Genomic DNA, 13,430 nt, shown 5'->3' with positions numbered 1-13,430 from the left:
TCACAAATTCCAAATTCTGACAATATTCTCATTGGAAGATCTGATGATTTACTGAATGCTTATCCTTTCAATGGTGAATTATCATTCTTTGAACTATTGACTAACAATGTTAACAATCAAACTTTATCCAATGTAATTAGCACAGTTGCAAATGTTGTCTCTTCAACATCACCAAGCAATCCAGCACCAGTGTCAAATACTACCAACACAGAGGTTGTTTGGGCTATTACAAAGGATGGTTCTGACTGCAAGATTGGACAAGCAGTGGTCAAAAATTGTGCCACAGGTTCTAATTCTACATTGATGTTATCAAATGAGTCATTCATTTCTTTGAATTTGAGCGCTCCACTCACTGATAGCTTTATTGTTTCAGTTGTTGCTAAACCTTCAACAACCACTTCTGATCCTCAAGTGTTATTGGATGTCGGTACTGGTCTCAAAGTAATTATTAGATATCCACATGTTATTTTGGTTCTAGATGGTGTTGAAACAATTATTTACACTTATCCAACAACCTCAAATCCAAGCAGTCCTGATGCAAACTCATTCGTTGTTAAATTCTCCGACCCAGGTTTGAGTGTATTTGTTGATGGAAATTCTAAATATCAAAACCCAGTCATTTCACAAATTCCAAATTCTGACAATATTCTCATTGGAAGATCTGATGATTTACTGAATGCTTATCCTTTCAATGGTGAATTATCATTCTTTGAACTATTGACTAACAATGTTAACAATCAAACTTTATCCAATGTAATTAGCACAGTTGCAAATGTTGTCTCTTCAACATCACCAAGCAATCCAGCACCGGTGTCAAATACTACCAACACAGAGGTTGTTTGGGCAATTACTAAAGGATGGTTCTGACTGTAAGATTGGACAAGCAGTTGTTAAAAATTGTGCAACAGCTTCTAATTCTACATTGATGTTATCAAATGAGTCATTCATTTCTTTGAATTTGAGCGCTCCTCTCACTGATAGCTTTATTGTTTCAGTTGTTGCTAAACCTTCAACAACCACTTCTGATCCTCAAGTGTTATTGGATGTCGGTACTGGTCTCAAAGTAATTATTAGATATCCACATGTCATTTTGGTTATCGATGGTGTTGAAACAGTTATTTGCACTTATCCAACAACCAATCCAAATAATATTGACGCCACATCATTTGTTGTTCAATTCACAGATCCAGGTTTGAGTGTATTTGTTGATGGAAATTCTAAATATCAAAATCCAGCCATAACACAAATTCCAAATTCTAACAACATCTTGATAGGTAGATCTGATGACTTACTTAATACTTATCCATTCAACGGTGAATTATCATTCTTCGAATTGTTAACCAATAATGTCAATAATCAAACTTTAGTTAATGTCATTAATAATGTTCAAAGCATCACCAATAGTCAAGATTCGTCAAATAATCCAGATATCACCTGGTCTGTTACAAAGGACGGAAGTGACTGTAAGATTGGTTTAGCAGTTGTTAAAAACTGTACCACTACCTCATCATCATCCAACTCATCCTTATTGCTCTCCAGTGATTCATTTGTTTCATTGGATTTGGCTTCACCACTTACTGACAACTTTGTTCTTTCATTAGTTGCCAAACCATCCACAACACCAACAACCTCCAATCCTCAAGTCTTGTTGGATATTGGTACTGGTCTCAAAGTCTTCTTGAACTCTCAAAATGTTAGTCTTTCTTTGCTTGGTTCTAATACGGTTATCTATTCAAATAGTTCATTGCAAAGCAAACCAGTATCACTTTTAGTTGAATTTACTGATCCAGGTTTGGTAGTTGTCATGGATAGTAAGGTAGTTTATCAAGATAACACATCTTCCATTCCAAACTCTGATAACATTTTGATTGGTAGAACCAATGACCTTCCTAATCCATATCCATTTACTGGTGAACTCGTTTTCTTTGAATTATTAACAAGTAATACAACCCAACAAACAATTACATCTCAAATGAGTGTTATCAATAACATTGTTCAAACCATAACTCAATCTTACAAGTCCACAAATACCTCCTCTTCCAATAATTCTACAAACAATTCCAATACCAATAGTAATAATAACAATAATAATAACAGTAGTCCAAGTCAAGAACCTCCAAAGATTTTCTGTTTTGGAATTTCTCAAAACAGTTCACTAGCTTGTTCTGGTAATGGTAATTGCATTTCGAATAATTCTTGTTCATGCAGTGAGAATTATGTTGGACTCCAATGTGAACTTCCACTCTGTTTTGGAAGTGTTAACTGTAGTAATGGTATTTGTATTTCTCCTGATACATGTAAATGTAATCCTGGTCATACAGGATCTAAATGTCAATACTCAACATTTGCTGATCAATGTAGTGGTTCATTTGCAAGAGCTTTTGGTCCAACTGTAACTGATGAACAACTTGTCTATGAAATGGTTCTTGTAGATGCTAAATGTGGTAAAACTATTGTCATGCAATCACAAGTATTGTTGGATAAGGTTGTTATTCCTGAAAATCAAACCCTTCAAGAATTGGTTACCACTACCAAGAGTCCAAATGGAGTTATGATTATGAGTTTCGATCCTTCACTTCACAAGCAACAAAAGGATAGTTTAGTTTTTGCTTTAATTAGTTTACAAGAAAATTCATTCAATGCCACTGTGAAAACGTTAACCACTCTTGATACAAATCAACAACCAACAAGTGGATTAACATTGGGACAATCTAAAGTATTATTCAATAAGGAAGATCAAAGCTTTGCCATTACATCAGAAACTATATCCAATCAAGCTCAGCTCTATTCTTTAGACTTTGATTCTAATTCTGCAAAACTTGTTAATAATTTGGGAACCATTAATACTAATACCAAGTTCTTGTTGGGAGGTAATATTGTATTTGATCCGATTACCAATACCAGTACCTATTCATTCATTGTAGAAGATAATAATGGAAAGAATGTCATGGCAACTATTCCATTAACATCAACTACCATCACAACCCCAATTGAAACAGTCAACATTCCATTCACTGAAAATACTGTTTTCTCTATGGCTGTTGCAAATACAGATACTAAGGAACAATTCTTGATCAATGTAGGAACAAATGGTACTGAAATTGTTGGTGTCATTCCAAGTTTGAAAGCCGAAAATGTTACTTTTATTTCTCTTGATACTGATGGTGACTTTTCAGTTTCCAATGTCGAAAATTTGATTATCGATACTCAAAACAATAAGATTACATTGACAAACACTGAAGATTCAACATCCATTTCAGTTGAGCTAACACGTATTTCAACAGTGGATCCATTCCAAGGTGTTTCTAAAATGATTGCTTCCACAGAATCTTCCTTCTCATTCGTTGCTGAAACAACACCTGTATACAGTGTTGATATTAAGAAATTCTCAAAGCTTTATTTACCAGTTTCAGGTGGTACAACAATTACATTTGAAGGAAATCTTGATGTTTCGTTTAAACCAACTTTGGGAATTTATTTAATTTTCAGTGTTGATAATGTATTTACTCAAAGACTTTCCATTCAAAAGACATCAACCAATGGTGTTTATCAAGTCAATACTAAGGAAATGAAGAATTTGCCATCTCAATTAGCTGATTTGAATTCATTCCAAGTGAATGCAAAGGTTGAAATTGTTGACTTTAAATCTTCATCAGCAGAACCTCTCCTTGAAGTTCCCTATACTGGTAACCAATTCACAGTTTATTCCAATCGTATCAATAATGTGAGTCCAGTTTTGGGTTATATTGGTAATGACATTGTTATCAATGATGTTTTCGTTCCAGAACATACAGCTTTTGTTAAATTATCAAATAAGGATGAATCCATTGATGTTAATGTTGATGCACAAAAAGTGTCCTCATCAAGCATTAAATTCAAGATGCCTCAACTCAATATTGAAACTGTACTTTTGGATCTTCAACTTTCCATTGAGAGTGGAGTTTATAGTTCAACCACTCAAACAAGATTCAGATATGTCAGTCCATCTGTTCAAGAAGAAAGCGCCTCCAGCATTTTCTCAACTAGTACCACTAGTGTAGATGTTGAAACTGTTGCTGCGTTACCACAAGCTGCTGGTATTCCTCTCATTACAAAGATTGATTTACCTAAAAGTAGAGATGGCAGTGCAATGGTTTTCAAACCAACTATTAATTCTTCATTATGTTCTGAAATGCCAGTTTTGAGACAATATGTATCATCTTCAAAGAAGTTTGATATTTCCAAAATCATTAGTTTCAAGATTATCCTTCCAAGCAAATTTACTTCTGGTAATTTGTTTGAAGTTTGGTTCACTAAGGTTGATCATCTTTTTATATCATTAAGCTATGATGCAACTGGTCGTAGAATTCATGTCAATGATACAGAAATTTCAGATCCTTGCACGTATGATCTTGGAGAAACCTATGAATTCAGATTAACCTATGCTGATCAAAAATACACTGTTAAATTGGTTCACGATGTTATGGGAACAGTTTGCGATGCTACATACAAGACAACATTGAATGATTTTACTAATTACACAATGTCTGTTGGTCAAGCTTTTAACTGTAAAAATCTTACAACAACACAAATTGATTCGCTCACTTCATTTGCTTTGTATGATGTTGCTGAAAAGACAACTCCATTGCTTGCCAATATTAGAACAGAGCCATTGGATGTTCTTGCTATTGCCTTGGGAATTCCATTGTTTTTGGTTGGACTCATTGGTGCTTTCTTTGCAGTTGGTGTCATTGCCTGGTTGTGGAGAAGATACAGAAGAAAGAACAAGTTTGGTAAATTTGTTTATTACAATGAAACTAATGCTGACAGGGAAAGAACAATTGCTGATTTATTCGAAAAGATTTCTTCAGAACCAAGCTCTTCTGAAAATCCAACAGAAACAGAAGGCTTTGCTGATCTTGATGATCTTTCGTATGGAACAATCAATAATTCATTTAATACATGGGTTTAATAAAATTTGAATTGGTGCAATACCTTTTATGAGCATGCTACCGAAATTAATAAAGTTGAAAATCTAGACAAACTATTGACATATCAATGAAAGAATTTCTTCTCGAAGATTGGTTATGGAGCTTGTTTTTCATTTCCTCTTGTTCCTTTGAAGACTCGTGATACACCAGAACGAATGAAAAATCAGAGCCAGAAGATATTTTCTTAACACAATAGCCCTCTTTCAATAGGAGTCTTGTTAAGAGCTTGGTATCCTTGTCTCCAATTTGAGACTTTGGCCCAACTAATGTCGATAGAGTCAATTCAAAGTCCTCCTCCTCATCTACAACACCAACACCTTCATCCAAAAAACTGGCATCCGTATAGATATACTTTCCTTGTGAGATACATAATATGTGGTAATACCCTGGAACAAAATGAAAAGGGGAAGGAATATTTGAGAGAGAATAACTTAATGGTTCGTCCGTTGATGGAGTGGAAACCCATCTTCTCAAAGTATTAGGAGAATCCTTAAGGACATAATAAGTATCATTACTGAGGTGTCCACCAACCAGTTTTGCCACATTTTCAATTCGTGTGTAAATATCTGGTTTCTCTAACATTATGAAACATTCACTGCTTGTGTAAAATGCAATACCAGTATCCAAATGGAACACTTGTAATATCTTGTCATTTCCCAGAAAGGGTTGTATGTCCAATTCAAATGACAATTCCTTCTTGAATGGTGTAATCTCACCACATGAATAAACTTTGGTATCATTCATTACAATGGTTGTAGAAAATGTTCCACACGATAGATGTGTAATCTTGTCCTGCCTAAATGGGTCAATCAATTTTCCACTATCTTCTATCTCATTAATGACGGACACATAATCATATGGAACCACCCTTAAATACTGATGCATTTCACTAAATCCATGATCATACAATTGTCCAAAATAACTGTGTCCACTTCCCATCACAATATTCTTTCCATCATTCATAAAAACAATTCAATTCAATATATAACAAACCTTATTAATCACAACAATCGAGTGAAACCATCCCATCTCTACAAAATCAATCGATTTCACCTTTTCAAACTTTTTGTAAAGTCTCTCCCTCAGAAAGCTCTCAGTGTGAGAACTGCAATTAGTCAATTTCAATGCTTGAGTCAATTCCATTTCTTCCATAACTCTAGCTCTTTCTAATTGATCAACAAGTAAATGTTCGATTGATTTGAATAGGAAAATAGATTCTGTATTGGCTACACCCACTTGATTATAGTTATTTAAACCACAAACGAATACTCTATTATTTCTGGCTGTATATAGTTAATATATAATTTAAATAATTGGTCTAAATACTTTAAAAGAAGCACGTACTGGAAAATATGATACTGGATCTTCCAGAAGCAATATGTTCGATCATTTCTAATATTTGTTTACTTTCTTCTAAAGTGTGATTTTGAATTAGTGTCACTTCTTTAAATTCTATTGTTGAAGATATATCGGAAGGGAATCCAATATTTCCATCACCATTGGCACCTTTTGTGAAAAGTCTTGTTTTGTAACGGTTTTGTCCTTTCATTTAGTTTCGATTATTTTTTTATTGATATTTTGAAAGCTAATTTGCCGAAAGCTGCGGTTGCTTTTTTTGATTTCACACTAAGGGCCACCAATCTGAAAATAAAAAACAATGTTTTTCTGAATCCAAAGCTGTTTTATCCCTTCTTTTTCAACAATTTTTGTAAATATTCTTTATCTCATAATTTTTCTCAATACATTGTCATTGACTCAACCCTTAATAAAATAATAAATATTGTTTTGAATTCACTTCTTCCGAAGAAGGAGAATTACATTAACTTGAAGGAAGAAAATTAATAATGAATACAACGAGGCAGTGAAGGTGTTAATATTTTTTTTCAAAATACAACTACGATTTTGGCGCTTTAATATTGCCAAAAAAATTCATAGAAAAAAATGTACCAACACAAAAAGCCTCAATCAAGAAAGAGTTCATCTTCATCATCCACTATGGCTGCTGCTGCAGGAGCTTGGAAGTCATCATATCTTCAAAATGAAGGTGATGCTCGTTCGACAAGTTCAACTCCTTCAGAAGTTTCCTATGAGGCAGAATTGCAAAGACGATTGAGAAAGTATACAAAACCAAATCAGGGATTATTTTTTGATGATGATGAGTTATACCAATTAGATCAAGGAAGTGAATTATCATATAATGAAGATCCTATGGATAAAATAGATAATGAAAGTTCAAAGGAATTACTCAGGGAAAGCAAACTCACAAGAATGGAAGCTAAGATCGGACTAATACAATCTAACCTTACAGAGTTAAGGGATGAGATGAGAAGAATACAAAATCCTTCACCAGCATCCTCTTCAATAAGAGATGATAGAAAAACAACAAAACAGTTACAACAAGAGTTGAGAATTGCAGATGGTATTCTTAAGAGGCTCGAACAAGAAGAATTGGAGGAAAGTAACCTAACTCCAAAGAAGACTTCAATCAAACATGATTTAAATACTACTGATAATGAGGACCAATCAAATGATATGGAACCTCTCATAGATCAAGAAATGAACATTTTAAAGAGAATATATGCCGATAACTTGGAATTTCTTTTGGTGGTATTGAAAGAAATGAAATTCATTACTACAAACTCCTCCAGAATGGAATGTTTGGATTTTTTGAGTCAAATAAGAAAGAAGGAAGAAAACGAAATTGAAAAGCTCAAATCTCCAAAGAAGATTGAAAATGTTGGATTCAACAAATCATCCTCAAGTCTTTCTAGAACATTACCATTTAGTGATGGTGGATCTGTCGCTACATCAGTCAGAGCAATGATTAGTTCTGAGAAAGACACAGAGAGTATTATCTCTGAAGACACTGCTGACCAAAGCTTTAGTGCCACTGCTGATCTAATTGGATTGTTAACAACCAAAGTTGAAGAACTTCTTATGAGAATGGCTTCTGAAAAACAAGATGAGGGTTTCAGAGGTGCCATATCTAAAGGAGATGTAATACACATTTGCAAGGAAACGTGGTCATATTTACAGGAACTAGAAATTGAATGTGAGGTTGAAACCATTAATCCAATATTTGATGTTTTGGAATTATTCATTGGAAAAATGTTGGATAGTCAAACTCAAGAGGATATGCTTACTGATGTTATGGATGTAATTACTACTTACTTGTTCTACTATAGAGCAGTTTCTCATCTTGTCAATAGCACTTCAGTAATGTCAACAAAGGACCAAAGAGCATTTATTGAACCAAGACTCGAAAAATTGAGACAGAAAAAAGATATTGACCTTGATAGTATAATAAGAAATAGAAGTCAATACATTAATTTTAAAGAACGTCAAGTGACACAATCTGAAGAGCCATCAAATGCAGATGACGAAGAATCAAGTTTTATTGACGAGGAAGAGGAAGACGAAGAAGAGCAATCTGATAGAAATTATACACCATTGGATAACTTGATGACTCTGGAAGAATTGATGGAAAAGAATGGACTCAATGAAATGTATGAGGAAGAAATGAAACAATCAGAGGTGGGATATAGTCAAGGTGATGATGGAGATTCAGCTGAGGAAGATATGCCAGGAGAAGATGAGGATGTTGAAGTCCCTGTCGAAGTTTTGAGAAACAAGTACGCCATTCCAACTGATGACTCTCCAAAATCTACCAGTCCCAAAAGAGTAGAAGAAGGGAAGAAAGCAAGAGATTCCAATGTTTTGAAACAATTGGGATTAACTGTTAATAGTGAAAAAATCAAAAGAATGATGGAAGATGAAGAAAATGATCTTGAAATACAGTTTCTCTCAAGAGTAAGTGCCATAACAGTGCCTGGAAGTAGTCAGGATAGAGACTATGCAGATTATGCTTCTCTATTCTCCAATTAAAAATGTACTTTTAATTCACAACAACAATAACAAAAAACTTGAACAAAAAAAATGTTGAACAACAAGAAAAAGAATAATGAATCGTCGACGAGCAGGGATAACCACTCTGACTATTCGGATGAAGATGAGAGCAATATTGAATATTATACAGCCGATGAGGAAGTACACACAATAGCTAAAAAACAATTCTCTAGTTTATCGGATAACCTCCACATTAAAAAACATAAAATTCAAGTCATAGAGGATCCGAATGATTGCAAGGAATTTCCAGTGATTGAAAGTTGGAAGTCTTTCGGTTTGGATAGAAGAATAATAAGTTCAGTGTTTAGACAAGGTTTTCACGAACCAACTCGTGTACAACAAATTGCCATTCCTATTGCCTTGTCAGGAAAGGATATTGTTTGCAGTTCATCAACAGGAACAGGTAAAACAGCAGCTTTTTTGATACCTTCTATTCAAATGGTTTTACATGAGAAGAAAATTAATCAAATTACACAAGAAACAAATAGAGTGAAGAAAATTGCAGAAAATTTAATTAACAACAATGTGACAACATTAGATAACTCATCAGTTGAAAAGAGAGGTGTACGAGTACTTTATCTTGTTCCTTCTCAGGAATTATGCATTCAAGTACATCAACAATGGAAGTTATTAGCACATTTTTGTAGAGATGAATGCAATTGTATTTATTTCAGAAGTGAATTGAATCAATTACAACAAGATATTAAGGATTTATGTGATATCCAACATCCAATTTTGATAACAACTCCAGAATCTCTTACCTATGCATTGAATAATTCATCAATTTCCTTAAAGGAGTCTCTCAAACTTGTTATTATCGATGAAGCTGATCAAATTATTCGTAGTCAACTTGAATTGATTAAAACTTTGGTAAATAAGAATTTACCAGGTATTTTCCAATGTATTCTCACAAGTGCCACGCTGAAAGCAGAACAAGCTGTTACACTTCGACAACAATTACTTAAAGATCCAGTTGTTATTCAACTTGACAGAAGAACACAAGCATTAGAAGGAAAACTCTATCAATACTATGTAGATATGAACATTATGCAAGCCAAACTTCCAAACATCAAGGTTAACTCTATAATGCTTCTCTATCACTTTATCAATCACAAATTTTATGGAGGCAGAGTGATAGTTTACGTGCCTGCAAATAAGTTATTCTTTGTCTATTTTGGACTCAAAGCTTTTGGTGTAAATTGTGCCATGTTGCCATATTTCTATCCAACACTTTCTAAAATTGATATTATTAAGAGATTCAATACTAATGAATATCAAGTTTTGATCAGTACCATGGAACCAGAAGCAAACAATGAGGAAGAAGATCAAAAAGCAAAGGATGAATTATATGTTGCCAATAGATTTACCGAAATGATTGAACAATTAGAAAGACGTGCCAAAGGTATTGATAAAACCAAGCACAGTACAACAGTTTCTCACCTTTCTAGAGGTATTGATTACAAGAGAGTTGCTGCAGTCTTGTACTTTGACTTGCCTAAATCATGTACAGAGTATATTCACGGTGTTGGACGTACTGCCAGAGCTGGTAATGTTGGTGTTTCAGTCACATTTGTTCAACCATATGCTGATAAGGCAGAATGGGAAAATTTAAAGAAGGAAATTGAATCAAAATATGGTATTGAGGATGGCCTAACTCCATATCCTCACATTGATATGGACCAAGTGTTTGAAAACCAATATCGTGCTAGTTTACTTGTTGAGCATTTTAACAAGGCATTCGCTGACAAGTATAAGGAAGCTGTTGAGATGGAAATTTCCAATCAAATAAGACTTGCAATGGGTAAGCCAGTTTCTCACGATATGGAACCTCCATCCAATGTTGAATTTGAAGAGGCTAATCCAGGATTGGTAAGACAAGATCCTGTACTTCTTAAGGCAGGTTTACTTGCCAATATAACAGCTAAGGGAGATACAATTAGAAGCAAGACTGATGTCTACAGCAAGGGCAAATCCTTACAGCCAAAATCTCTCGATATGAAATCTTTGGTCAGTAAGAAATTACAAGTTGAAATCAAAGCTAAGGATCCTCTGTTCCACTTCCAACAAGTCTTTGTTGAACAAACTATTGAAAGAATGGAGAATGCTGCACCTGTAGAAAGTTTCATGAACAAGCTCAATAATAACACTCTAGGTACAGATAACATTATCAAACATCAAAGAGACTATCTTGTCAATCCAAAGAAGACTTTTGAAATCAAACGGTCTATTGCCACTTCACACAAGCAAAAAGTAGAATCTCTCAAGAGAGGTTTAGCCAGTGTTGACGTTCTTAATCCACATAGAAAGAAATTCAAAGATGGTTTCCAACAAAAGACATTTGATAGAGGATTCAATAATAATTACAATAATTTTGGAGATAGAAACAATAACAACAACTCTTACAATGATAGAGGAGGTTATAATAGAAATGATAGAGGAAACTATAACAACAATTATAATAACTATAACAATAATAACAACGAGCAACAAGAAGGATACGACCAAAACAATCAAGATAATAACAATAATTATAGAAATAATAGAGATAACTATAACAAGGGTGGATTTAATAGAAATAATAACTATAACAAGTATTCTGAAAATAATTACGACAATAACAATGATACTAATTATCAAAATGAGCAAGTTGATGACTCTTATAATAATACATATGAAAACAAATACAATAGCTATAATAACAACAACAACAGCTATGGTAACAATAAGGGTTATGGAGACAATTATCGAAACAACAAATACGACAATAATTATAATGATAATAGTAATTCTGAATCTTACAATGAAGAAGGTGGATCAAATTGGAAGCAAGGAGGCTATAAAAAGTTCAACAATAATTACAACAATAATTATAATAATAATTATGAAAATTACAATGAATAAAATAATTTATTGTATTCTTTGTCTAGTTTCCCTCCAAAATTGTACAATCAGTATACCTGGCTATTTTTGTCAAAGTAGAAACACTGTATATTGGAGTGTTTTACGTCAAAACAAACATGGAATTGATCTTCATTTAGAATCCTTACAAAAGAAATTTATTAATCGATTCTCAATATTTATTCTTCTTAATTATGATACATGTAGCAAGACACAATGCTTTCCAACCACTCTATTTTCTTACTTTGACATTGTTGTAGTATCATAATAATAAAAATATTGATGTTCAGCGAAAGGGTAAAATAATTCACCACCTCATTACTTTTCATCTTCAATGCTGAAACAAAATATTTCAGAGTGCGGCACAGAGCTCTCTTTTATTTAAAAAAATATCCAACCACCCTTTCAAAAACAAGAAGCAGCTGCTTGGAATTTAAAACACAATCAATAGTACTATGGCTGCCGCAGGAGGAGGAATCGTCAAGACTCTCAAGAGACATATTATTACAATTATTATATTGGCCATAACTGTTTTGTTTTTGGCTTTTGAATTTGTTAGTATTATTATTTATGCTTTTGTTTATCGAGAGTCATCATTGTAAATTGGTTGTATATATTCATCATGATGGTCAAATATTAATATCGGACATGATTTGTGGATAATATGATTTGTATAATGATCGTGCTAAATTCTGTGTTACTTCTTACCCGAATACAGTCTGTGCCATTTATCTTTAAAGGAACTTTCTGTGCATCGACAAGTAGTGCTTCCGATGATGTTTGTTCGAATGGTACCTTCTGGTTACATATGTGTCCTTGTAAGTTATCGATACATTTTGGAGAAACTAATATTTGGAAATAGTTTTCATTGTGGCAGTATTGACTCTTTTAGCTTTGATTATTGGCCTCTGTCAAAAGGTTGTTGGTATCATTCTTGATATTATCGCTGCCTTGTTGCACATTGGTGTAATTGTTTATTATATCTTGTTCATTATTAAGGGTGACACTTACAAAACTGTTATGGATGCAAACATTGTCTTACAAATTGTTCCACCAATTTCTTTGTGTTTGGCAACTGTTGCTTGTATTGTATGTATGTTTGATTGTTGTAGACACGTCTATGCCACTAAATTTGGTGGTGGAAAGGGAGGCAGTGGAGATTCTTCTGCTGACTATGTACCATTGCAAGGATCCAAGAGCATAGATAGTGATAGTGATGATTCTGATTAATAATTCAAGTTTTTTTGGAAACTTTGTATAGATTCTAATGTAATTTAAATGTGACACATAAAATTTAATAATGTACAATTATTTACCTTTTTTTACCTTATTCTCAATTTATGATTTTTGAATTTAAAGAATTATCGACATGGAATAAGCACAGACTGTTAGCAAATTAAACTAAGCTGATAATGAATAGATCATCACTCTAAGAACATTATCTTGTCAGGCATCTAATTATGTTCTACTCTCGAACTGCTTTGGATATTTAATAGATGCTAAAAAAATTCCTCATCAAAAACTTCTAAATAACCCGCTGTACTTTGTTGAGCAATAGTAGTGTTGTTATTAGTGTGGATTTGTATATATATTGTTTTTTAGGAATTTAAATTAAAAGGAATTTTGAAGAGTGTTTAATGATAAATATGATGAACA

At 33.4% G+C, this 13,430-nt stretch overlaps 4 protein-coding genes across 4 annotated transcripts in view; 3 read left to right on the top strand and 1 right to left on the bottom strand.

Annotated features, from left to right (window-relative positions):
* NAEGRDRAFT_61792 (uncharacterized protein) overlaps positions 1–4,951 on the top strand; it is a gene marked incomplete at both ends in the record, with an annotated part of 9,073 nt that extends 4,122 nt beyond the window's left edge. The window contains 2 exons of the mRNA XM_002682778.1: positions 146–810; positions 833–4,951. Of these exons, the coding sequence (XP_002682824.1) occupies positions 146–810; positions 833–4,951 (4,784 nt within the window). The remainder of the gene's footprint in view (positions 1–145; positions 811–832) is intronic.
* Positions 4,952–4,997: 46 nt separating this feature from the next.
* NAEGRDRAFT_61791 (uncharacterized protein) lies at positions 4,998–6,519 on the bottom strand (the record flags this gene model as incomplete). The annotated part of the gene is made up of 3 exons (XM_002682571.1): positions 4,998–5,918; positions 5,964–6,253; positions 6,315–6,519. The coding sequence occupies 3 exons, from the start codon at positions 6,517–6,519 to the stop codon at positions 4,998–5,000; spliced, it is 1,416 nt and encodes a 471-aa protein (XP_002682617.1).
* A 392-nt stretch (positions 6,520–6,911) lies between these two features.
* NAEGRDRAFT_77882 (ATP-dependent RNA helicase) lies at positions 6,912–11,802 on the top strand (the record flags this gene model as incomplete). Its single annotated transcript, XM_002682777.1, has 2 exons — positions 6,912–8,780; positions 8,922–11,802. 2 exons carry the CDS (start codon positions 6,912–6,914, stop codon positions 11,775–11,777), a joined length of 4,725 nt encoding a protein of 1,574 aa, XP_002682823.1. The 3' UTR covers positions 11,778–11,802.
* Positions 11,803–12,438: 636 nt separating this feature from the next.
* Positions 12,439–13,004, top strand: NAEGRDRAFT_61789 (uncharacterized protein; the record flags this gene model as incomplete). Its single annotated transcript, XM_002682776.1, has 2 exons — positions 12,439–12,592; positions 12,637–13,004. 2 exons carry the CDS (start codon positions 12,439–12,441, stop codon positions 13,002–13,004), a joined length of 522 nt encoding a protein of 173 aa, XP_002682822.1.
* Between the last annotated feature and the right edge of the window lie 426 nt (positions 13,005–13,430).

This window comes from Naegleria gruberi (assembly GCF_000004985.1).
Source record: "Naegleria gruberi genomic scaffold NAEGRscaffold_2, whole genome shotgun sequence".
In the NCBI taxonomy this organism is placed as follows: Eukaryota; Heterolobosea; class Eutetramitea; order Acrasida; family Naegleriidae; genus Naegleria; species Naegleria gruberi.
Note: the sequence above shows the minus strand (reverse complement) of the source record. Positions and strands in the feature narration are given on the sequence as shown.